Consider the following 26,451-nt stretch of genomic DNA (forward strand, 5'->3'; position numbering starts at 1 on the left):
AGCAACAACAATTAAAAGTTAAAACAAAATTAATAAAAACGAATTTCTCTAGAGACACAGATGTAGAAAAACCAAGGGGCAGAAGGTGGGGAGGTGGGATGAATTAGGAGATTGGGATTGACATATACAGTATCGACACTATATATAAAATAGATAACTAATGAGAACTTCCTGTATAGCTCAGGGAACTCTGCTCAGTGCTCTGTGGTGGCCTAAATGGGAAGAAATCCAAAAAAAATACAGGATATGTGTATACACATAGATGGTTCACTTTACTGTACAGTAGAAACTAACACAGCATTGTAAAGCAACTATACTCCTATAAAAATTAATTTTAAACATATGTACATATATATTTCTCACTCTTCCCTACTATTTACAAGCCGCCTTTAAAAATATGGAAGAGTGGTCATCTCGGTCTGCTGATAGGCATAACTAATGTTAGCACTCTGGCAAGTAACAGAGGAACTCCTCAGCTGACATATGTGTCCCGGTGTTTCATACACACCCGCTAACTCACCCGGGTACCAACATTACCAGGGCAGATTGGAGCTGCCTCCTGGCCTAGTTTGGCTCACTCAGGGGGTTTTTGTTTGGTTAATGTGTGTATATAATCTGAAGAGTACTGATGGTAAAAAGACGGCATTTGATGCTCTGAAGTTAAACCATGAAAAAGAGAAGGCATGCTCACTTCTGGCCACTCCTAACGATGTCACTCCAGAGGGCAACCTTAGGATTATCATTCTCCTTAAAATGAATCTTCAGGCCCACGTAGGCCCCAATTTCGGGACTAAGGTTCTTCAAAGCATGAAAATAGAAGGTCTGTCTGGCAACCAGATCTGGAAAGTTATCTACGGGGTTGGAGAAGGAAATGGTAACTCACTCCAATATTCTTGCCTGGAAAATCCCATGGATGGAGGAGCCTGGTAGGCTACAGTCCATGGGGTCGCAAAGAGTCGGACACGACTGAGCGACTTCACTTTCTTAGTGACTAAACGACCTGTTAATGAGATTTGAATCAGATCTGACCATTCTTCCTTCTCTAACACCAAAGATAGTGCTTAAGTAGTATTTACATTTTTAAGCTTCTGTATAACAAACTTGAGACAAGACTGCTGTCCCTGTAAATTGTGCATTCACTGACTAATTACCGTATTTGCTCTCCTACGCACCTCGCTGTTGATAGGTCAGGCCTGGGAAAGGCAAGTTGTTGCTGTTACATCTTTCAATCAAAAGGCAAGGTGGGTTGTTTTTCTCGGGTTCTTCGTGGGATAACTTGCACATTTACATCAGGAAGGGCTGGCTTCCGCCAGGTGTGGCCTCAGAAGAGAGTCCAAAAAAAAAAAAAAAGTATAATGCACTTCCAGGGCCGGAGTCTCCGGAGAAAAAGGCCTTGGAGACCCCGGCGTAGCTGGGCCGCTCCCCGGGTATGGGGCCTCAGCCGTGTGGCCACCTAGGCGCCAGGGCGGGCCTGGGATTCCTCTACCAAAGTGCGCAGTGAAGGTACCTCCGCGGCCTCTTCGCTCTGGTTTGGGAGAAAAAAGGCGACAGAGGCCCCGAAGGCAGCCATGGGAGGACCGAGCGGCTGCAGCGCGCAACCACCGCGCCGGAGGTACCCGGCGGGGCGCAGGCGGGGGTGCTGCGGGCAGGCGCGGGCTGCGGGACCCGTGGCTGCGGCGACCCTGCAGACCCTCCCGGTGGTCTGGGGGAGATCCCGGGAAGGCCCTGGCGCCCAAGTGGCGCCCACCTCGCGGCCGATCGGTGGATGAGCCTGTGGCTCCCGAGGCTCGAGGCTCGAGACGCCCCCCGCGCGGCTTCCCAAGCCCGCAGCCGCGCTCCGCCTCCCGAATGCAATTTGACCGGAGTGTCCCCGGCCGGCCGCCTAAGGCCACGGCGGCGAGGACCGAGAGGCCGAAAGAGAAAAGGGGAATGGAGTGGGGGAGGGGACCGGGAGCCAGGAAGCGGTGTCATTTCCACCAACTGGGCTCTTTCCTGACCCAGCCGCTCATCTGTCACCGCTGTCTCATTCCTGTTATTTACATCTGTCTTTAGCATTCTAATTACTCGCTTTATTACTTTAGCCTGAAGGAATCCTGTAAAAAACAACGGAGATGAGGATCCTACCACACAATAAAACTGCCCAAAATCCCCACTGCACATTATACAGAGCACTTGAGAATATTTGTGCTGTTATATGACCTCAATATGTCCTTAGATTGATCTTATTATATCTTTCTCCCTTCTCTTTCTCCCAGTGTGTATGTGATGACTCTTTTAGGGTGTGGAGCACAAGAATAAACTGTTTAACAAATGATGAAAACAAGATTATTCTTGAAGCAGGAGATAAAGGGGGAGATGGGGTTTCTCTAAAAAGACTTTTCCAACCGACCCCATCTAGGTCCAGTTCCAGTTCCTAAACTCTTGGTTTTATTTTTTCCTTCAATCTAATAAAGTAGAGATATCTTCACACACAGGCTTCTAAGGCTGAAAGAATCTTGGCAATTTAGAGGAGAGAATAAAATGCCTAATGTCTTTCATTATCTGGCATTAATCTCTGAGCTCCCAGAAGATCTCAGTAAGGGAAGAGAATTTAGAGATCAGAAGTGGGGTTCAAAAATCATGGTGGTTTGAATGCTTTTTTTAATGTGAGACTTAGAAGAGGGTGCAATATCTTGCTAAACCCCTGATAGCAAGATTCATGGATACACTCAATACTTGAATCCAAAGGAGGCTGATCAAACCTATCAGAAAATCCAGGACAAAATGCAGCTTTCTAACTGCTATTTATTCCTGCTAGTGGAATTATCCTTGCACTCAGTTGCAATTTTCTGCCTGTGCTAATGGTTTTCTTTATTGTGTTACACTAACACAATCTCCTCCAGAAAGAACATGACAAAATATATGGATTTTCAGATAAATAACTGAGGTAATTTATTGGCCTTTATGCTCTTCTGATGGCGTGGTTGATAGATAATGTAATAATATGTACATAATTAAGCAGGTTTACTGTACCTCAGTCAAAATAGGTCCAAGGGCAGTATCTCTGTCTTTAGGCCTATGGTTTTTCTCAATAGATATTTACTTCCTCCACCTTGTGGAATGAAGGGCAGAACCTCAGGAGGTAAACAGCTAGGCAATAAGTGAGGACTGGGGGTGTGAAGAAATAAGAAAGGAAAACTGGCAAATTTTCTCATAAAGGATCTTAGATTGGAGCCCATTCTTTCACACCGCCCAAACCTCATAAGATTCAGTGAACTGATAAGAAATAAAATGAATCGTTGAAGACAAACATATGCCTTCCCAGAGAAACTTACACCCAGTTAGGGAGTGAGGCTTCAAAAACACCTCTGCAGGACCCAGAGACCTTCTGTCAAGAAAGCACAAAGGCTTCTGGGAAATTATTAATAGTGAACTTGGTCACCACATGCCCCTCTGCCCTGGCTTCTGGAGGTTGCCCATTCAAGGCATGGTGTACTTGCTCTTCCAAACTCATCTAAATTACATCAATAACAGAGCGCACTCTTTAATGAGCTCTCAACTTTAAAGACTTGAAGGATATTAACAAGCCGCTTGACAAATGGTGCTTAGAAGCACATTAAAGACGCTGCTAATGGAGCGCATAATGACGGCTAATTTTCGATCAGATATAAATTAGAGCCCCAACAGTTATTTGCCTTAAGGACTTTATGTAAATGATTCTGTTCTGTATAAACTGAAAAGCGAAGAGAGCCCTGCCATTTTGGCAATCCTCATGGATATGATTAATAGATCTGCAACAGAACTGGGCAGAGACAACTGATGGCATTTCCATCTAAAAGTCAGTGTGTTTAGGCAGTAAATATGATAGCTTCTAGACTTCATGTGCGCTTCTTCTTCAACCAAAAGAGTAAAAACGTCCTTGGCATCTCCTCCACATGGTTAAAGAGATTCACAAAAGAAGAGCATCGAGACCCACCTCCCTTAGACCTGTACGTCACACCCACCAAGATGCCCAGGACATATGGGCAGTCATAACTTTGTCCTACACTGGGACCCAATTCTCCATTTTATATGCTCCCTAAACACATAACCTGCATCATCATCAAAGACACAGTCCACTCTACTGAGACCTAAGCTCTAGTGATCACTGTTTTTAATCCTCTCACTGTGAAATCGCTGAAGTACTCATTCCCAGCTTTGCATGCAACTCAAGTTCTCCAAGAGCATGCTGGGAACAGGAAGGGATTGGGAGAAGGAAAGTGAAGGGGAGGAGTAGGGGATGAGGGGGGAAATGATGAGAGGTTCGAAGAAGGGGAGTAGAAAAGAATGTGAGAACAGAAGGGGCTTAGGCAGGAAAGATTAGAGGAACTGTAATATCTAAGCAATTTAAAATGGAGGAAATATTTTGGGGCTTTGCTTTTTCTTTGCTTGTTTGTTTCTCTTCTGAGCCTCCACATTTTAAGTGTTAAGTCTCAAGCCATCAGAATGAATAAAATGGTTTGGGGACTGATTCTACAAATTGATTTCCTTCCAGCCTATTCCTGCTCTGTTGGAAGAAGAGTTACCCCAAGATGGTGTCATCTGTGTCCAGTTTCTTCTTCAGCACATCTGCTTGGTGTGAGCTGGGGTGGATGTCATGTTTAAGGCTGGGATTGCTTACAGTTACAACTGGCAGCAGTTTCATGAGTAACATCTCTTCCTGGACAAGAGGAGAAAAAGTTTGTGTAAGAGGAAGATTGCAAAACCTGACAAACCAGAGAACTCTAGCTTGTCAATGATTTATTCCAACAAGTAAAAAAAAAAAAAAAATTACCAAAAAAGCAAAACCTCAGTCTTTCTGCTGCAGGGAAGTCAAGTATTACTGCATCTCAGGGCAGTTTTCTCTGTCTTACACACATCAGATAAATGTGGACTTGGGGGAGGGGTCATTTTTTATAAGCAACTCTTAGGCAGTGTTCAAGTTAAAACAGAAATCCTGCCTCAACAAGGGAACTATTTCTACCAGTGACACCAGCTTCTAAGATTTCCTCATCCAAGCCATTTGAGAGATGAGAGCAATGACAAGCAGGCAGGGGAGGGGGAAATGGAAGGGTGATGGGTTGAGCGTTAAAAGAGATTCCTCCTAGACTGATTAAATCATTTTATCTTGCAGTAACTGATACCTATTAGCCAGGAGTAAATGGTGGAGAGTAAGGATGCTTCTTACCCTCATTACTGAGTTATGAAGTAGTTTTAAATGGGGGCACAATAAATAAGATTCTTCTCACCTTCCATTAAGTCTGTCTACTCTTCCGTCTAACCCTCCTCTGCAGTCACACACACCTCAAGGGCTAAAGAGACATGCAGGAAACCTCTGGACATTTCTTCTACCCACCAGTATAGGATTCTGTAGCAATGGGAGCAAAGCAGAAAGAGCAACCTCAGCTCTCATTTTGTCTGCCAGCAACATCCGGCTCCCTTCTGTTTTCCACTGGCTATCAGATGCTCTGTGTGATGGCAGAATTGGGTGGTTAAAAACTAACATTGAAAAATAAAACTTGGAGTTATGGGACCACCAAAATGAATCACAAAACTGCAGAATTCTTATCTCACTGGGTTGTGAGAGGGAAAATTGCTGGGTTTTTCAGAATGGCAAGTGATGTTTGGCATATTTCAGCTCAGAGAAACGCTTCTTCCACTTTGTTCTCCGACTCAGAATGGATAATTCATGTCACCTTTAGGAGATTTTGTGATTTTTATTTACAATGAATGAGCTCATATTATCAAGACTAATTCCCAGCTACACGCAGTACTTCCACTTCTCCTGGAGACACATGGAGGATACCTGACTCAGTGAAGCTGGTATGGTTCCCTGTGATGTGCCTTCTCTGTGTTATTACAGCTCCCTTTTCTTCTGGGGGCATTGACTGTCTAACATAGGGAGAAGGCAGGCCAGATGTGGTCACTCTGCACCCCAGGGAGAGGTAGGTATCTCCTATTAACCACCCATCTCCCCTGAAATTCCCTCTTTCTCCATGTTCACCTCCCAAACTCTGAGTGAATTCCCGAGAGGGGAAGTGGGGGCTGGAGTCGGGGAGGGGGCTAAATCTTACTGAAAAAGAAAGCAGCATGAGGGGAGAGGGGAAATCGGTGAAATTATTTAGGAATTGGAAGGATGGGCCCCTCTGACAGTACTAATTAAAAGCTCTCAGGGCTGCAAAGTGAAAAGTTGACGAAAGAGCAACTTGCCAAGTGATTCTTAACTAACCCATTTAGGACCATTTCTGGAAAGCCAGAGACTTAATTTAGGGACGTGAATCCCACATCCTCAAAAATGACTTTCCTCTCAGAAGGTGTCAGAAGTCCTAGCTGGTCAGCGAGGGCTTGAGTTCTCTTCTCCACTCACCCCCATCTCTACCCCAAAGACCAGCAATTCTGGAGGAAGTGGAGAAAGTGGTTGCCTTCATTCTGGTTCCCGGTAAAGATTGTTAGTTACCACCTCAAAGTTGGTATCAAAATGACACAACCAGTGAGCCAGGCCACCCTCTTTGAAAGCCATGTCTGAAGCGCTGAACCCTGATTTCGCAGGGCCCCCTGATCTAATCCCGGCTCCCCCATCCCGGCTGAGCGCAGCACCCGCCGGCCTGGTCCTCACCATCTTCCTGGGCGTCACAGACGGGAAACCGCCCCACCTCACCCGTGGAGCCGGAAACTCTGCCCCCGAGACACCGTATTTGATGAGCTCCCTGCCAAGGCAGGATAGGCCGCAAGGACACACGCCTGCGGCAAACAGAAGGTCAGAACCTGTCGGCACTCTAAAAGAGGCCCGCAGGGAGCGTGGAGCATCTTCCTAGGGGAACCGCGTGGCTTGGATAGACTAAGGAGAGATTTGGGGTGAGTGTGAAGTTTCACCCAGGCATGCGGGCCCCCGGGGAACAGTCTGAGTGTACCTCTGTGTTGGTCTGTGAATGTCCAGCTACGCGTGTGTTGCTGGATGACAAGAAGCCAGGAAAAGAGGATCTCTCCTTCTCTTCCGGTCTGTAGCTTCAGGCCTAGCCCGCGGAGGCTGGGGGTACTGCGGCCGGAAGTGTGGCTCCCCACGCTGCAAAGTGATTTGGTTCATCTAGGACTAGAGCAGAAAAGGTGATGACGATTCTGGGCGAGGGTCAGGGGCCTTCCTGCGAAGTCTACCCTTACGTCCTTACAACATGTCTGGACGTTTGTCCTGCTGTTGAACTTGGAGCATAAGGTGACTCCCCCCACCACCACCACGCCCAAATAGATTACTGTCTTCCCTCACCTCCACTACGAACTCCTTACACCACTAGGCCAATAATTCCCCAAACCAAGGACCCACTCTAGAAATCAGGGAGCTTCCACCCCGTTTAACCAAAATGCACAGAGATGCAGACTGCCATTTAGCAAAGCCCCAGAGGCCCACTGAGAAAGTGGGACTTTCTTTCCCACTGTGTATTAACCCTCCATCTCCCAATGAGTCCACCAACCTCCCAGTCACACAGGCTTTCGGAAAATTCACTGCCCCAGCCACTCATGCAGAAGATGTGGACTTATGCCTGTCAAGCACTTACAAACCCATCAATTACTTGTTTGTTTTATTCTTTTTAACCAAAGCTCATTGATTAACAGGACTACTCTGGCATCTTAGAAGTATTCCAAAAGCCAGTTGGCTTCTTTCAAAAATGTTGGACACAGACTTCTGATTTTCTGGTGGCCTTCCATTACTCAGGGAAACCTGGAAACTACAAGAGAAACCGCCGGCCAGAAACAAGAAACGAAACTCACCAGTAGACACAGATGAGACTCTGAATATGCTCCCAGGGCCTAGATAACGGGAGGGTTTGGGGTAAAGGTTTATGAAAAATTATACCTAAATTTTAAAGATCCACTACTCAGACCCTGGTTGGGGGGAGCGTTTGGGGCGGGGACGGTGTGTGTCGGGGAAGGTTTCTGATGGCTACGGCGGGGTCTGGGGACGGGGGGAGGGCTCTCGCTTTCCGCCGAGTGACAGCTGGAGTAATGGCTGTAGAGCCAGAGCGGAGGTGGGGGGCGGGTGAGGCTGGGTGGGGGCAGTAATTACTAGCCCGGCTTACCAGCCTCCCTACTTTAGAGCGAACACGTTCTTTTTGAGCGTCCCCTGCGCGCTCGGCCCTAGCGCGGCCTCGGGGCATCCTGGAGCCTGAATTGGGGGGTGGAGAGCGAGGGGGAAGTGCTAGAGGACTTTAAATCGTGGTTCGTAAAAGGCTTCTGAACTAGAATGTCCCCAAGGCCTCACCCTTGCAGGCCTGTGGAGTAGAAGAAGACCGAGCAGAGACTGCTCCGTGCCCAGCAGCCCTCAACGACCAGGCCCGCATTAGTGACCCGGCAGAAAGTGAGGAGTGGGGGGTAGACGCTGAAGCGGGTAGCCGCCTGGGAAACGGTGATCCATTTGATCGGGTTGCACAGGACCGAAACCTTTCCACGCGGCTGGAATGAAAGGCGAGGCCAGGTCTCAGCCTACAGCCACCACCTCCCCTCCCGGCGCACTGAGCGCAAACCCTCAGAGGGCGCGCCCGCTCCCTTGGGCCCCAGAACCCTGAAGTTAAGTGTCCGCCGAGGGATCCGCGCTGGGGAGGGCGGAGAGGAGGGGTGAGGAGTCGGGGCTAGGTTCTCCACCTCCTCCCGCCGCCTCCCTCCCGCAGGCTGGAAGCCTCACGTAGTCTGGGATTTTTTCAGAATAATTGATGGGTCCAGTTCTCCAGAGCTTTCCCGGTGAGAGCGCGGCAGACCGCGCTAGAATTTAAATAGACGTGATTAGTAAAATGCAAGGGGGCGAGGAGCCTGGGCAGCTTTTTCTCGCAGGTTCCTGGCTGCGCGCCTGGTAAGGCGGCTGTTACCCGCCTCCCGCCGCCTCCAGGCTCTAGGGGCCACGCGGGGCCAGGGCAAGCGCGTCCAGCTGGGAGGGCGGCTCTGCTCCCCACTCCCTAACACTGTGGCTCTAACACTCGGCCCCTCCCAGCCAGTTTCTCAGCAGCTTGCACCCCGAACTGGAGGAGAGGGGAGTTGGGCCTGGCAGGGAACCCGAGACCGGTGGGTACAAAGTGGTGGGAAGCCAGCGGGTGGGTGCGAAGATCTCGGTTCCTCCGCACCGCGGGAGCGGGCCAGGCGAGCACGAAGCCCTAGCCTTGAGCAGAGGAAGGCCTCTCAGTGATCACGGTTCCCGCGTCCTGCTTCTCACTCTCACCCCTCCCCACCTCTACCTCCGCCCTCACCGATAGCCCTTGCTCCTGGCTGCTGAGACCGCAAACCCGAGTCTCAGAACTCAAGGCGCCCCTTCACTTACCCAAAGCTCTAAGAAGGTCCCCTCCAGAAAGAAGTGACCTAGGCTGGGGAAAGCCTTCGCCTTCGCTCCCTCTCACATCCCTATCTCATCGATTTGTTCCTGAAAAGGGGGCTGTGCATTCTTATAACATCTACAGCCAATTAATATTGCATTAACTCTATTAAAAAAAAAAAAAACAAAAGCACCAGAATACTGCACCCTATCAAAGCCATCTATTATTCACGGAAATGTAATTGGAGACCTAAGATATGTGTGTTATGGGCCAGTGGAGGAAAACAGAGTCGTGACAATATTTCAGAAAGGAAGGGAATCCGAGGGTATCTAATATTTAATTTCAAGTCTGTGGTTTTCTAATTCGAGATTAAAAGCAGTCACGTCTTTGAAGCCAGACAGTTGGTATAAATGTACAGTTAAAATATTCTATTCCACGGTCCCTAGACAGAGCTCTCTGCTCGTCCCAGGCTTCATTAAATTTTTATTATCATCCCAGACTAGAGCAGGGAATGAGCGGAAAGACTGTCCATCTAATTGCAATTGATAAAAAAAAAAAAGCTCTTAGATTTTCCCCCTCATTTTAATATATTAACAGCAGTTTTCTTCGAATGTCCAGTCTTTCCTAGCCCTGTGATGTACACACTTTGTCACACAGATACATTTCCCACTTTCCAACGGGCATGGAGCTTGGCTGTCTTCTCTGCCCTTTGAGAAAGCCTGGGGGTTGGGGGAGGTTGTTGATGGGAGTGGAGGGAGAAAGGGTAGTGGAGACTGGCTTCAGAAAGTGATGCTATATGCTGAGGGTTGGGGGGGGGGGAGGTGACATCAGTTCTTGAAGCATCTGGTGAAAGATCAACGAGAGACAACATTTGCACAAAGCTGGTTCTTCCAGTGGCACGATGAAAGCATATTGTTACCCACACAAAACAAACAGATTATTAGACCAGGCTGCACTTTTTGACAGCCTTTCCACTGTGTGGGATGAAAGCAAGGCGTAATATTTTCATTTTATTTCTTTCTCACTGCTGCCCCCAAACATACACACACACACACCCCCTCAAACCGTTTGTTCTTCTTGAGCCTTCTTCCTGTGCTACTTATCTGTCACACCAGAGGACTAGGATGTGTGTGTGTGTGTGTGTTCAAGAAGGCTGTCTCAACAAGGGTACTTCAAAAAAAATTGAAACTGGTATAAATAAAGCTTTTCATCTCCAGGCAGAATAAAACCCACAGTTTGCTTTCTGAGCAGCTTCCTATTATCACATCGCCACTTAATTTTATTTCTATTCTCTCCAAGTTAAATAGAAAGACTGGCTCACAAGGGAGCTGCCATGTGCCTACAGACTGGGGATGTCAAGCAGAGAGACTCACTGTGCAAAGTTAATTTCAATTCCCGAGGAGGATTTCACATTCCGGCTGGCTGTGACCCACAGTAATTAGCTGAGATAACTAATGATTACTTACTTATTCCTTGTAATTATCTGGATTTAATAATTCGCTGTGTAATTTATTAATTCGCTCATAATAGCCTTTCAGGACTGGGAATGGCTCCTTTAAAGGAGCAAAGCAGGGGAAAATTTAGTGATTTTTTTCTCATTGTCATAAATCTGCCTCCTGACAAATGTAGACTTCAGAAACATTTCTATCATCATAACTATCCAGGAACCTTTGTCTTCCTTTTTGTCCTACCAGGATACCAATCCAACTTCTTCTTTTTTTTTTTTTTTTTCTTTCTGTTGCAGGCCCTCTCCTTAAGATCAAATGAAAAGTAAAGTGCAGTTTTAAGTTCTAATGTAGACCATTTACCTAGCAATATAAATTGTTGTTGCCAAACAATTGAAAGGATGAATTTCTAAACTTACTGTCATAGCTTGCTTAGAAAAATTTGAGCTTCATTCTCTGAATAATATGCCTTTTAAGATCAAGCAAATTTTTAATGCCTTTTCCACCAACTCTTAAAGAGCTGCCCCAACAAATGAAATTATGAATTGATTCATTTAAAGTTTAAAATAAAGTATTTTTACCCCCTCCCCAAAATTCCAGTTCTCTTGGCAAAAATAAGGATCTAGAATCTCTCCTTGATAGTAAAAGACTTATATATTGTTTTTTATTTTTAAAATACATTTTCTAGAAGTTAGGATAGGGTTCCTTTGAATGTAAAGCCCAATTACTTCATTTGCTTTTCATACTTCCATTATATTTCCCCAAGCTGTGTGTCAATGAAACTCAATCTATAAAGGATTGACCAACTGATTTAATGTCAAATATCAAAAGAAAGTTGCATTCTTTCTGGGTAATAGTATTATCCAGTTGGTATAGATTGTACTTAGCTATCAACCAGGCCTTAACGATCTTTGCTATTCTCCTTTCCACTTTAAGGAGTCACTTACTCCTTTCCATTTTAGACTTAAATGATTACACCAAAAAAATGCAATCATTTGCCATTAAAGAAGTTAAAAGAAAATAAACTACATAGTTCTGAAACATCAGATTGAGGAAGGCTAGGTGTGTGGCTAAGTCAATTCATATATAATATCTTTTTCCAATAAAATAGTCATTGTGTACCTTAGGAGAAAAAATTAGGAAATGAGTCATGAATGCCAATAGATTTGATTAATATGACAAGGATTGTCAGGCACAATCTGCTATTTATCCATCTGAGTATTTTGAAAGCCAATATCAAATGGATATTTCTCAACAATTTGTACACAGTTCCTTCTTGCCTTACCTTTAATTTTGTCTTTAAGACCAAGCCTCTTCTTTTCAAATCCCTTTGTTTTGGTATTTCTCTGTAACTATCATTAATAGAAAACTTTCAGAATACATTTCTTTTAAAATTTCCACTTTTTCATAAAATAAGCATGTTTAAGCAGGCTTAAATAATAGATAAAATTTCCATTTTGTAGGCAAGAAAGGTTTTTTAACTCTTATAATAACATAAAGAAGATGAACTTAAAATGTGATAGTTGTAAAAGTCCAGGAACACAGGAGACAAAGAACACTTAATGAATGAAGTATATCTAGTCCTTCACTCAACTGTTGGAGTAAATGGATAGTTGCTTTTTCACTTCACTTACAAAAACTTAGGACAAGCATGCAACATGGAAGCTATCATATATTTCAAAATGCACTAAAAAGAACCCCTCTGCTATTTCTATTTCTATCCATTATATTTCTCAGTTTCTACTATTTTACCAGATTTTTCTCTTCATTTAAACATGTTATATTTGTTGAGAGAAAATACAAGCACACCTATCTGTCTTTCCCCTAACTGACTCCCCTTTCTCCTAACACACACTAGATAACAGCTACACATAGGAGGAAGGAGGTGTTATTTATTGAAGATAATTTTTATCCTTGATCAGAAGCCTGGTTTGCTATATATTCAAACCACTTAATTCATTTTCTCCACTCAAGAAAAAGTAAGCAAGCAGAAAGCTCTCCTACTGGCTAGAACTGTACAGTCAAACGTGTTGGAGCAAGAATGAGTCATGTGGTTACTATCCGTGGTGCTGAAATCAGTACCCGTTACAGTGAGATTGAAGGTAGGCTGGAAGACTTTCAGGAAAACTGAATCTAATAACAGGCGGTAAAGTGGAGGAATGGGGCAATCAGCCTTCAAAATGCAGAAATAAAATCAAACCATCAATATCACTATATGTGGGATTACAATTTTTTCTTTTAAATCCCACAAATTTCTATATTTGCTCAGATATCTTTGCAGTGTATCTGGTTATTTCTAAATGGACATATGAATTTTGTTCTTTGGGTTATCTTTTTTATTTCAGCTATAGAGAAAGTCTTTTCACCCATTATCCTTCCAACTTTCATAACTCTTTCTGTTACTTCTGAAAGTCATAATCAATTTTCCAACCATACTTAGTTCCAACTTGAGCCACTATAACAGTTTTCATTGGCACATGGGATATTTTGTAACCTCATCCTCAAAATAAGAAATGTTCCAAGACAGTTCCATATTCGAGGGATAACATCTCAGGTTAGCAGAATTACCCATGGAGGATGGCCTGTTTATTCCCTCTTGTTGGACCTATAACTAATATGATATTTTAATCATAGAAATAATATAAATAGCTAAACCAGAACTTTCCTGGGAAAAAAGACTTTAAAAACTTAATATGTTGCCCAACTGTTGTAAGAAGTCTGAAAATTATTAAAATTGGTGAGGAGGTTTCTTGAAACTAGGATCAGAAAAAGAAAAGTTGATGTATCAAATGGGCAGAATTTCTTTGTGCCAAACCACTAGTAGACAGCTTTCACCAACTTTGGTATCTGGATGAGTCATAGAAAGGGGGCAAAATTTTGCTTCCCTAACCACCTAAGATTCCTTCCTCAGCCCCACTCTGCCTCTTGCAGAATGTGACTTTCCTTAAAGGCCATGGAAAAAGAGAGAAAGGGAGAGAGATGCTTTACTTCATAACCCAGTAACCCAGGTGCTTCCTGCTCTGACTGTGGAGCACTGCTCTTTAGGAGTGGTGACTGAACTGAGAAGTATAGTGGGTTATCCCCTAGGCCTCAGCCAGGGTGTCCCACTCCCCAAAACAGGCCTTAGCATTCGCCACACCCAGCCTCCCAGTGCTGCTAAAAGCTGAACTGAGCTCCCTTCTACCTTTTACCTATGCAATATCTCTGCTCATAAAGATTCTCTTCGCAGAATTTTGCTGATCTGGAAAAAGAACTCCAAGTGAGGTATTTGGAGCCAAATGTTATGACCTTATCTGCCCAGAAAAGCAAAGCACCCTGTGAGATGAGCTTGGCTCTTATAAACCCTGGTGTTTTCTACTTTCCTAGAGAAACCCCCTCCACTAAATCCAAGTCAAACTTTGGCAACAATCAATGCATAATAAACCATCAAAATGTGTTTCTGCTTTAAAAAAATCCCTCATCAAAATAGTTCCCATGTAAATGATTTAAAATAACATCACATTTTAAAAGCCATTTAATTTTAATAGCATATTTTAATGAAAAAAGCAGCATACTTTGCCAATAAAACATTAAAATCATCTCTTCAATGAAAGACAATCAAACAACACCAAAAATAACTTAGTACATTACCATAGTAAATAAACCATCTATTAACAAAAACAAGAAACCAGGTCATATACAGAATTCAAGACTTCAGAGAGCCTTAAATGGAACAGCAATACAGCAAAATTTGTAAGAATATATCTATATGTGCATCATTTTGAATGAAATATTTACAATAGATAAGGTACCAGTCATCATGTACCTATTTTTTTATTGTTGTTGTTCCAAAAGAATTCTACCAAACAGTGTGAATTTACAAGCAGTGCACTGTCTTTCTTATAGTTCAAATTAGTTTTTCTACAAACAAACCTCCAAAAGGAAAAACAAAAGGAGGAAGGATTCTTGTAAATGTTAAAATGTAGTCCACAAAGCAACTGAAAACTAGAAGATTGAAACACCTTGGTGCAATCTTAAAATCTGGAAGGGCAAACACCAAGTGCCAAATGCAGCTAAAGCTAGAAAATGATGCATCACACTCATGCTTCCAACTGCTTGACTTCTCTCCCATTAGAGGGGTGTGTGTGTGTGTGTGTGTGTGTGTGTGAGAGCGAGTGAGAGAGTGCATGTGTAGCAGGGACAGTGTGGGAATCCCCATTAAATATGTAACAAAGTAAACAATACTTTGGACCATGAATCAGGTCTATACCGTTAAGACATCCATTACTGAGTATTGACTCACAAATCAGAACACTACCAGTGAAAACAAAGAAAAAAACAATCTTCATTCAAAGTGAGAATATACAAATGGGCCAAAAGGAACACAGTATAAGAGGAAAACTGTATAAATTCAGTAAACTCATTAAACATAAAAAAATTTTAACGTCACTAGCTATACATCCCCCCGTTTGTTAAGACTAAAGTTTAATTAATTAGAATGTGCACAAATTAAGTTGCTAGAGAGATAAATTAATAATTTACAGAGGGTTGTTCAGCAATAATCTAATAATAGCTTTCAAGATCAGTGAACACAGAAGGCGCAACTCCTTTCTTAGGCATTAACACTTCAGAGAAGGAAGAAGGGGGTAAGAACCACAATAAAAATATATATATAATATACAGTGTAAATGCAGAAAATCTGCCATCTTTTTTTTTTTAATTCAAAATACTTTAGAGATGTCTCTATCACATTAAGCATCAACTCTAGTTTAAAGTTTCAGTCCTGAATCAATTTCTACTTCTGAAAAATAGCTGCAAAGTGTACTCTTAAACTTGAACAAGGGTGACGTCTTTAGGAATAAAAACAAATCTTACTTGATCATTCTGGGGGCCTTTTAAAAGGCTGTCTCGTCTGCTTTCCTGCAAACAGCCAGCTCCAGACTTCCTCTGAAGAGGCCGAGGTGCCTTTTCCGAGTGGGTGGGGTCGAAAGGGACAACTTTGCTACAACTTGACAAATCCCTTCTTTTGTTTTTCTTTCCTTTGAGAAATCTTTTCACATTCTCACCGGGCTTGGGCTCAGTAGCTCACGCGTTCGCTCGCGCTCCAATCCTCGCTTTCTCTGGATTCACATTTACTGGAATTGTTTTCTGGTTGCGAAAAATGGAAAGAAAAGAGGCAAGAGGGGTGGGGGTGGGGGGAGAGATGAGGAGGGGGCCTGTCCCTGGAGAGGCCTAAAGTGGGTCTCCTAAATGCCCGCGGAATATTTCATTCTTTTCTGTTTCTGCCTCTGGTTGCAGAACCAGACGCGCACCACGTTTTTCTTAAGGTCCAGCTTCTCGGCGATCGCGGCGATCTTTTCGGAGGAGGGCCGCGGCTGGATGGCGAAGTAGGCTTCCAGCGAACGCTTCTCTGGCGCCGCGATGGACGTGCGCTTGCGCTTCTTCTCCGCGCCGTTGAAGAGCTCCGGCTTGGTGAGCTTCTCCCGGTGAGACTTCTCCGCCTCCTCTAGCCACGCTTGCAGGATGGGTTTGAGCGCGATCATATTGTTGTGAGACAAAGTGAGGGACTCGAACCTGCAGATGGTGCTCTGGCTGAGCGAGCCCACGCCGGGGATCTTGAGGTTGGCCAGCGCGGAGCCCACATCGGCCTGGGTCACCCCCAGCTTGATGCGTCGCTGCTTGAAGCGCTCGGCGAACGCCTCCAGGTCCCGGGGGTCGGCGTCCACGTCGCTCATGCAGCCCATGTGTGAGGGCAGCCCGTGCGCGTGGGCCATGCTGAGAGCAGCTTGGTGCATGGGGTTCATGGTAGCCATGTGCGGCGCGTGAGCTGGAGTGGACACCACGGCGCCGTCGGGGCCCGCCATGGCACCCAGCGCCAGGCCGGGACTCAGGTGCTCCAGCAGCTCGCCCTCCAGCGCCTGGTGCGGCTGATGGTGGTGATGGTGGTGATGATGGTGGTGGTGGTGCGTGCCCGCCAACGCGGACGGGTGCGAGATGGGCACCGACGAAGAGGAGGCAGCCGACGTGCACGGGATGGTATTCATGGTGTGGTAGGTGGCGTCCGGCTTGAAGGGGCTGTGGTGGGGCGGATGATGGTGGTGGCTCTTGCTCTGGGAGACGATGTCCACCGCCGCCAGAGCCTCGGCGCGGGCCAGCAGACTCTCATCCAGCCCGCCGAATATATTGCTCTGCAATTGCAAGTAAAAGGCACACATTACTCTCAGCAGGGAATTGTGCGCACTCTCTCCGGAAGCTCCGGCCCAGCGCTCCGCACCGCCGCCGCGCCTACAGCATTCCCAGAACGTTAAAATAATAATAGTAATAATGATAATAATAATCCTGAAACTAGCGGGTGAGGAGGAGAGGAGGGAAGCCACGGAGAGAAAAAGAGTGCACGAGGAGGAGGAAAGTGAGCCTGCAAACACAACACAACACAACGCGCGCACAGGCAACATTCTAGGTCATAAAAATTAATATGAAAGGAAAGACCCGCTGAATACATAAGCGAGAGAGAGGGGGGAAAATTGGTTGGAGGTGTGGGGTGATTTGCTGTGCAGACATGAAAAAAACATCAAGCAGATAAAGGGGGCTGTCAAAATGTGCCTTTAAGCGGTGATTATGCAGAAATACGCACCGGTGGGGTTGGAAGACACGCTCTCCGCATCGCCTCGGAGCCCCCGCCGCTGCCGCCGCTGCTGCCGCTGCTACTGGAGCTGCTGCTCCGGCCTCCACCGCCCCCGCCACTCCCGCCGCCGCCGCCAGCATTGCTCGAGCTGCTCGGAGAGCTGGCGGAGGGCGCCGCGGGTGCAGAGGACCCCGGCGAGGCGCTGTGCAAGGCCGAGTACTTGGGCTCCACGTGCAGGCTGCCGCTGTGCGGCATGCTGAACGCCTGCTTGCTGTTCAAGGACATCATCATCATCTTCCCCGCCCGCTCGGGCGCCGGTCCGAGGCGCACGCACTGGCTCCGGCTGCTGGGACCCTCCCGAGAAGTGCTGGGCGAGAGCCGAAGCGGGGAAGGGCGATGCAAAGTTGTGCTCACTCGCCGCCGCCCCGAGCTCTGCGCGCCCGGGCCCGGCTACGCGCTCCACTGCTGGCTACTGAGGTCAGTCTGAGCGGATGCTGGGCTCGGCTTGGCGCTGGCTGCAGAACCTGGGCGCCCAAAACTGCCCCCGCTCTTCGCGGCCGCAGAGTTATACTCCCCTCTCCCCGCGCCTGCCCCCGCACACCCCGCCCTCCCTCCCTCCCTCCCGCGCGCCTCCGCCCTCCCCTGCCTGGAAGCGCCGGTTTCTCCTGCTCGGATTCTAGCGTCGCCCCTGCTCCCTCTTGGCTTCTTCCAGGCTTTGGTCCTTTCTGCTCTCCTGACACCCCCCTCCCGCTCCCCCCGCCGCTCCCCTCCCCGCGCCCTCCGCCTCCCCTTCCTGCCCCCGCCCGCGCGCTGGCGCCGCCGCCCCTTCCCCGCGCCCCACAGCACTCACTCACAGCAGTCCCCCGCTCAACTCTACCGGGTTGGGCAGGTCTGCGCTCCAGACGCTGGGCGGTTCCTACCTAAGAGCCGACCTCCAGCCCCTCCGGCTTCCTGAGCCCAGTATGCGCCTCGCCGGGAAAAGAAACTACTAAATAAAGTTGCGGGTCAAAGCGGCCTCGGCTGAGTTTTCCCCTAGACTATAACGAAAGCCTCTTACCTGGCTGCCTCCCCCGCCTCCTGCTTACTGCTAAGTTGCAGGCCTCCGCCCCCAACTCGGTCCTACCCTCCCTGCCGCTCGGGTGACCTGGATCCTTGCCTCGCGACCGCGGTGTCGAGAACGCGGACCCTGCCGCGGACCTGGATGCTCCGTGCTGCTCTGCGCTTCCGGCTGATAGCGCAGTGGTTGGCGCTTGGCTCTGCGCCCCCTCGGCCCGGCGGGTGCCTGGTGCCGAAGAGACCTGGGGTCGACAGGGCTGCAGGGCTTTCTCTGACACTCGGTTTTTCACTGCTCTCAGCGGATTGGACGGCGGAGGAACCGGCTCCCGTCGCCTGTGCGCATGCGACGCCCCCCCACCCGGTGCCCACCAGGCCCCCGGGTACTCCCCCCAGTAGTACCACCGATAGACACTCCTCTCCACCCTCTTTTCTCTTCCTCCGGATCTTCCTTCTCCTCTTCCCTGTCTCCAGTTCAGTGTGAGTTAGGTCTTGGGCGGATCCAGTGGCAAACCCTGCTACTGGATTTATTATTCTTCATTAGCCACAATCAAAGAAGGAAGGGGCAACTGACGAGAGGCAGGGCCAGAGATCACAGAGCGCATGTGCTGCAAAAAGTCCTCCCCACCCGAATACACACACACACACGCCCTCAGGGGCTGGCACGAGCTCCACTTATCTTCATTTCCACAGCCGCTCCGTGCAGAGAGAGCCTATTTTTAGCCAACACTTTGCTCGCACTTTTGTCCCAGAGCGGACCACTTTTATTAGAAGTGGACACACACTCTTAGTTCCAGTTGTAAAAGAAGCAGGCACTCTCCTACAACAAGACACACGCGCGCACCCACAGCCCACCTTCCTTGTACTTCTCTCGGTGTAGGGGACTGCTGTCACACAACCTCCACCACCCCCCCAGAGTGCGGAGGGAGCGGGGTACCGGTGAGGGTGAGAAGACCCTGAGACCCACACGCTAGAGCCCGCGGGTGGCCCGAACCGGACGGGGGTGGCTGGGAGCAGGTGCAGGCACGCGGTGCCTAGAGAAGGCGAGCAGGTGCGAGAGCAGGCGGTAGGCCTGAGAGGCTCTGGCGCGCGCTGGGACAAAACAGAGTGGCAAGGAGCGTGGCGAAGGGGGGCCCTCGAGTGGCTGGCGCCTGGAAGCCCTGCGGCAGTGGCAAGTAGGGGGTCTCTCGTTCAGCCATGACCTCTGCGGGGCAGGATACCAGGTTCAAGTCGGGAACTCAGTCCTCGGGAGTCGCCAAAACTAGGAAAGCTGAAGCAAACGGCGCGTGGCGGGCTCTGTCCATGGTGCTTAACCCCCTTGCAACTCCGAGGCTTGCCTTCCTCCTCCCTTACATGGAGGAAAAGAATAAATAGTAGCCGAAGGGAATTCCTACTAGCAGTGTTCCCGAGAAGCAGCCCAGGGAAGGCTGGACACGGGACTGCAGAGAGGTGTTGACATGAATGAATGTGGCTTGTGCCGGTCGGTCCAAGTAAATGCTTAGGTGTTTAATTTCTACCTAAACAACAACCAGGGTAATTTCAAGGAAAAAAAAAAAAAGTGACATTGTACAGCTCTCACTGTCTCAAGCTTCGAGAAATGAAATAAATCAAAGTTAAAGGCTTGAGTATCATTTAATTATAGTGCGAATAGTGCTTTGAAAGAAGTAGAACAACATCTCTAAACAAATTATGACTGGGCCAGGAAGGAATTATTAGATTGAAATTTCATTTAGGCTCGGGAGACACTGCGCTTCACTGTGTAATCTGCTATGCCTCATCTGATTTGTATGCTTAATTCAGCTTGACGAATTTATTAGTTTTCATAATAGTGAAAAAATTGAGCAGTACTATGGACTAATGCATTGTGTATACTATAAATTGTATGTCATCGTGGAAAGACTGAAGTCTATAGAAATCTTTTATTAATGTCGGTATAGGAGGGAGGATTTTTGTGCAAACGTCGGAGAGGTTCAAGCCAAACTCCAGTGTTACTGGATCTCACTGGTCTATTAACATATCATCATATTAATTAGACTACATCAATGATATAATTTCAAACTTCAAATTATGTTCTAATTAACAAGGGTTGTCCAATTTGCTTAATCTTCAAAAGGCTTTGGATGATCTAATTAGTATAAACTGTTGAGCAACTCTAAAACCGAAAAGAAATCCATTAAAATATTTTTGGTCTATACTGTAGCAGTACTGTTTAAGAACCAAAGGACTAAAAGTAAGAGTGGAGGAGGAGAAAAACTGGAAGGCAAAAGTGTGCAGGTACCTAGTTCTTCCAGATTATAATACTAAGGGAATCACAGGAGAAACTTTTGGGTATTGCACCTCATAAACAATGTGTTTATGTATTTAAATAAAGGCATAAGAATATCAAGGAGAAAAAAAAACCACAAGGGGAAAAATTCTTCTCTTTCATTAGGTGCCTAATTAGATGTAAAGTGAAAAGCAACCCCGAGGAGTTTCCCAAGCATTATTGTGGCATCAGTCAGCTGAACTTGGATTGCAAAATCAAATATTTGGGGGTGTTTTGAATCTCTCCCTCTCCCCTCCCCCTTCATTGAGCTTAATTACTTGCCATAGTTGTTTTAATGTATGTTGTCACCTGGGAGTATTGAGAAATGCATATCGTTAATATGAATTAATCTTGATTTTAATAGCAACTGACAACTGATCTCCAAAATGCTAAACACTTGTCACCATTTCATATGGTAAATAAGATAGTATAATAAATTCATGAAATAAAGAGGGCACTGTTGAAATGACTGGACAAACTTTGTTTGATATGAAGTTTAGTGATTAAAACTATTTTAAGCAGGACAACTCCCAAGAGAATATTTTCCTCATGTCTAAAATCTATATATCACTGAATTAATTTAACACAGCTTTTAAAAATCTTTCTGATATTTCTCAGTGGTATCTTTAATTCCAAATCAAAAAAGCCCTTTATTTTAATTATCAAGGTGAAACAAATTACTATGTAGTTGTAAAGCAATTCAAGAGTTTATTTACCTGCATTCACAGCCTCTTAGAAAACACACTTTTTTTCCCCAAAAAACCAGGTGAGAGATTTCTCCTTTTCTCACTCAATAAGAAAATGAACAGCAGTGATCATGTTGTATTAGAGGGAAAATGCAATTCTTCCTTCGTCACCACGACTTGCAATCTTGAAATCTCTCCTACCAGAAGTGTCCAGAGTACCAAGCTCTTTGCGGTGTTATCAATAAAACCCATTTTGGTTTTGCCCACAGGCAGTGTTGCAAAGTGCACCAGCAAGTGTGGAAGTTGCTTTCCGAGGAAGTGAGACTCCAGTCCCCCAGGTATCGGAGACCATCTAAACAGGAGGAAAGTTGAGAATAAACCCAAGGGACGGCGGCAAATGGCCCAACCTTGGGAATTTGCTTCATATGACCTCCACATACACTTCTGTGTCCAAGCATTTATCTGCCCTGGTGCCTATGCACACCTTCAGACTGCCTAATAAACTGAAAGCAGAGAAGTGATTTTCTTTTTTCTTTTTTTTTTGAAAGAGAAAACGAATCAACTACATGTGTGTCACATGTGTGTGACTACCAGAGGGGCGCCTTTCTTTTCGCCTCTTTGTTTGACAATAGCTTCTGTCCCATCGCTGCCAGATGCGATAGATGTGACCAACTTCCCTCCCGCGGGCAAAGAATCGCTTGAGGTTCCACTCAAGCTCCCTGGCAGCGGTGTCCCTGCGGTAGGCACCCCCTCCCACCCCGAAATCAGCCCGCAGCCATCCCGAGAGGAGAAATCACTGTCTCCTCTCCTGTACCTGGGACCTAATTTACTATTAAAATTTTAAGCAATGCATTCATATTTTACTGGACCTAATGTGTTTTATTAAATTTTAATCCATTAAGGGCAGTGTGATTTCTCTGTATTTCAAACAGAATTGAGTTGGATTACAAGGAATTTTTTTTTTTTTTTTAAGAGAGATCTGACTCCTTTCATGCTCCATCCCGACCTCGGGTTGTTAGGGATTCAGGGAGGGAAGGGAGAGAGGATGGATTCTTCCGCGTCCCATCTTCTCAAGGTCAATCTGCTCTGGATCTGAGTAGACTCCGACCCCCTGAGCGCTCTCTGCACTCTGTAGCTTAGGGCACAAACTCCTCCATGGCCTCCGCTGTTCCGAGGAAGAAAGGAGAAGGAAATTAGCCCTGAAATTGAGCCCTCTGGGAGCGTCCAGAGAGCCCAGCTACAGCGCGGAAGGGGTGGGGAGGAGGGCTCGCCTGGACTTCTTACGCCCTGGGGCTATTTCGAGGAGTAGAGGTGCGTTTTGCTCAAACACCCTTCCTCTTCCCAATAAGGCCACCAATAAACACTGTTCTTCTGTTTGTCTCTAACTTTCTCTCTCCGCTGGCTCCCCTCTGAGTCCCAAGCCCCCTTCGCTTAGAGGTCGCAAGGAGTGCTTCTTTCCCCCAAAGCTCCCAGGCAGGGCCGGTGCGCGAGGGCGCACTCTGGCCTCGGTGTCTTCCTGGCTAACTCTCACTCTCCACGCCTCCGGCTGCAAGCACTCAGCAAGTGTCTCCGGAAACCTCTACATCCGGCAGTTCCCAGGCTCTCCTGGATCGAAATTCGGGCTCTCCAGCTCCTGCTTTCCCAACAACGCCTGGCAGGGCGAATGGAGGGGGGGGCATTGGCGCTCGGAAGCGCGTACTTTGCGGGTAGGGAGAGACTGGCTCCCGGGCGAGGGCCCTGTAGTGGCCGGACAACCCAAGTGGGACTCTAGGTAATTCTGGACTGAGGACAGCGGCCGAGCAGGGGACTAGAGGATGAGAAAAGGCAAGGTAGAAAAGGAAGGCAAACGCTTCCCCTTTCCCCGGTGGAGGGAAAGGCGCGGAACTGAATCTCAAATAAAGCAGGCTGACTGAGAGGAGGGAACGCGGGACTCGCCAGCCCCAGGCCCGCTGGATGCTCGCGAAGCGCCTAGACGCCTTCACGATTCCGGCGGGTAGGTTGACTGAGGTCGAAGTGGGGTGAGCACTGGCGTCGACCAAGCTTCGGAGCAAACACAACAGGCGCCAAGAAATTAACAGCCTCCCGAGGGAAAGAGTGAGTCCTCCGTTTCCAACTCCTTACTCCCCAGAGCTCCAGGGAGCGAATCACACTCAGGCACGGACACACACACAGACACTCTTACACCCATGCATGCAAACACACAAGTGCTGACACGCACACTCACTCAGATTCACACCTGTTTCTCCCCTCCCCACTCTCTGTGCAAAGGGGAGGCGGGCAGATCTCCGCGTTCTGTGCCCAGGCAAGCGCCCTTATGTTTACTTTCCCCGAGGAAACTGTTATTTTTTGTCGTAGTGAATTTCCCTGGTCCGTGTGTTTACCTCTTCCCAAAGTTAAGTCCAGTCACGAAATCAAACTTAAGGCATTGGAACAATCAATGAAGACTTTTTGCAGTCCATGGCGCCTTGCGCTTCCTGGAACTAAAATAAATGCAAGAAATCGAAACTTAATTACTTGAAAGAAATCCAGAAATCCCTCTGCATAATTTATCCAGTCATTTTTCGTAGCGTTTGTGTTCGGTGCAGTGTGTGTTAACTTTATACTTCGGGCTAAGATCTGGTTTCCTTCGCCGATTCCTTGGAGGTGACTCCACCCGACCTCAGCCAGGAATTTTGCCTTGCGCTAGATCCCCTTCTTTATCCCCAGAGCTGATCTAGTAACTTTTTTTTAAATTCCGAGGTCATCAACTGTCATGGTACAAGAATCCCTGGGGCTGAGTGTTCTGTGTAGTTAAAAGATTAAAAAAAAAAAATCTCACCCATTTTCTCTTCTTTTTGCTCACTGGAGCTATAGTCTAATTTGTGTGAGTTGCCTAACACTAGATCTGAAATCAGGACCCTTAGTAAATACAAGGCAGGAACATTTCTCTGAAGGAACAGTGCCCCATCAGAAAGTGCCAGTCTGCTGGTGATGGAAAAATTGATTAAAAGGTAGACTTTTTTTCCATCTCTCCAGGGAAATTCCCCCTCTTCCTCCCCCCTCCCTCTCTCTCTGTCTCTCTCATTATCTTCCTAAGGCACACTACTTGAATATTTGTTCCTACCACACTACTCTTCAAGGTATATAGCTAGACCACAAACCCAGTACATTAGTTTCTGCCTCTGATATCTGTTCCTTTCAGACTCACTCATTTTCTCCTTTGGTTTCCAGTTAATTGAGAATCTTCATATTCATAAAGTGCCAAAAGATCTTCATGGGAGGGGGTTATGAATGGAGTTGATGTTCCTGTGTTCAGTTTAAAGATACTGGCTAATATCAAGTGAATTTTGTACGTATTGTGAGTCTGACGTTGAGTCCTATTGGGAATTTAGAAATTTCATGATTACTAAAGCTATGGCTAGTGGATTTGCAGAACAGAACAGTCCCTGAATCTATTAGCATGGGGAGGGTGTTTCCAGAAAGACAAGCTTTCTCACAGACATCTTATAGAAATCTGAAGTAGTGTTATGAAAGAATGAAAAATACATTGGGGAACAGCTTGGAAACTGAAGTACATTTTGATTTAACTTACATTAACAGAAATGTAATGTAAAAGTGAAAGGATCTAACAAAACCATTAATAATTAAAAAATAATTACAGATAGTCTATCCTTACTATTCATAACCACTCAACACTTTAGACAAAGAAAACGGAATACTCTTAATGGGAATGAGATGTGAGCAGACTGCTAATGAGAAGTTAACCAAGGACTGTGAATTTGTCAAAGGAGACGAGTTTCCTTGTTCCCCTCACACATACACACACACACATACACACACACACTTTAATGCTCTCAGAGTTGGCTTGGACCTTCCTTTTCCATCAGCACATACACTGAGTGTCGGCTTATGCAGCAGAAATCTCTTGAGCAATAACAATAGAGACCTTATCGAATTGTGAAGATCAGAGGCACCAGATGGTTTGTCTATTAACCATCCTCACTGACAAATATTTATAGGTGCCGAAGAGATCCATGCTTCTGTAATAGATTTTGGTTGGATAATTCCATCCCACAAGGATTTCACAAACCAATGACCCTCTAAAGACAGCATTTGCTTCTGTTCCTTGCTTGTGACCACTTTTTTCAAAAGATGTCATTCTGTAAGGATTCATTGTCATCCTTTTTCTTTGTACCTTATACATTCATTGTACTCCTCACCAGAGGAGTTGCGTTCCAGTATTTTTTTAAATGTGCGTATTAATTTTTCTGTTACCTAAATTACATTTATTTTCTTTCCAGTATGAATTTTCCAATGTTCCAAGGCTTTAGAGCAGTTTTCCATGCATAATCATGCAGTACACTTTTAATCATGTGATAGACCTCTAAAAAGATGTTGGGAGGGAAGATACAGTGACTCCATTCTGATTTACACTGCATATTTTTCTTTATTTTGTTTAAGAGTCACATGGGACTCCCCTAGAGTGCTTCGCTGATGTTTGGAGACACTGGGAGGAAATCAAAGGAGCCCTGCGGAAAGCAAACTTCCCTGCCTCTTTGCAGAGATAAAGGAAATTCATACAAAAGGAGAGATTTGCAGACATACAACTGGAATTCAGTGAAGTCATGGCTGAGGCATCTGCTGAGAAGCTCCCAGGAAGTGGAGACCTACAGCCCATGTCAAATCTTTCCAATCTAAAGAATTTGAAGCTTCCTTCCTTCCCCATCCCCAGAAGAATTAGAAACAAAACAGCATGCCTTTTGTAGGAAACAAAAAAAAAAAAAAACCTTAAGGAGAGATGCTAATGGACTGCCCGAAAAGATTATAAATACTTCTTAGCTGTATAAATATGACCTGAGTGCAAAAAAAAACATGATAGATCCCATGTAGGCATTCACTCTCAGTTTCTGTTTAATGCAGTAGAAGGACATTGTCACAGTAATGACAGCAAACACATTTAAACCCTTTTTCCTTTCTTGAAATTTTACATCTTGTCCATGACTTGCCTGTAAATCTTGTATATATAGAAATGAGCGAATCAATCAGAGAATTTTAATATTTGTACCTACCGTTCTCTCCTTTAGTATCT

The 26,451-nt window shown here is 46.2% G+C and overlaps 1 protein-coding gene across 1 annotated transcript; it reads right to left on the bottom strand.

Moving 5' to 3' along the window:
• Window positions 1-15,960: 15,960 nt before the first annotated feature.
• POU4F2 (POU class 4 homeobox 2) lies at window positions 15,961-17,633 on the bottom strand. The gene is made up of 2 exons (XM_040250418.1): window positions 17,349-17,633; window positions 15,961-16,902 (listed from the first exon to the last, which is right to left on the bottom strand). Exons 1-2 carry the CDS (start codon window positions 17,631-17,633, stop codon window positions 15,961-15,963), a joined length of 1,227 nt encoding a protein of 408 aa, XP_040106352.1.
• Window positions 17,634-26,451: the final 8,818 nt, after the last annotated feature.

This window comes from Oryx dammah, unplaced genomic scaffold (assembly GCF_014754425.2).
Source record: "Oryx dammah isolate SB20612 unplaced genomic scaffold, SCBI_Odam_1.1 HiC_scaffold_12, whole genome shotgun sequence".
Classification (NCBI taxonomy): Eukaryota; Metazoa; Chordata; class Mammalia; order Artiodactyla; family Bovidae; genus Oryx; species Oryx dammah.

Bases quoted from the DNA above. Each gene is read 5' to 3' on its own strand.
- POU4F2 (XM_040250418.1), bottom strand. From the start codon at position 17,633: ATGATGATGATGTCCTTGAACAGCAAGCAGGCGTTCAGCATGCCGCAC. The intron at 16,903-17,348 runs GTGCGTATTTCT...TTGCAATTGCAG, and splicing joins CGTGTCTTCCAACCCCACCG to AGCAATATATTCGGCGGGCT.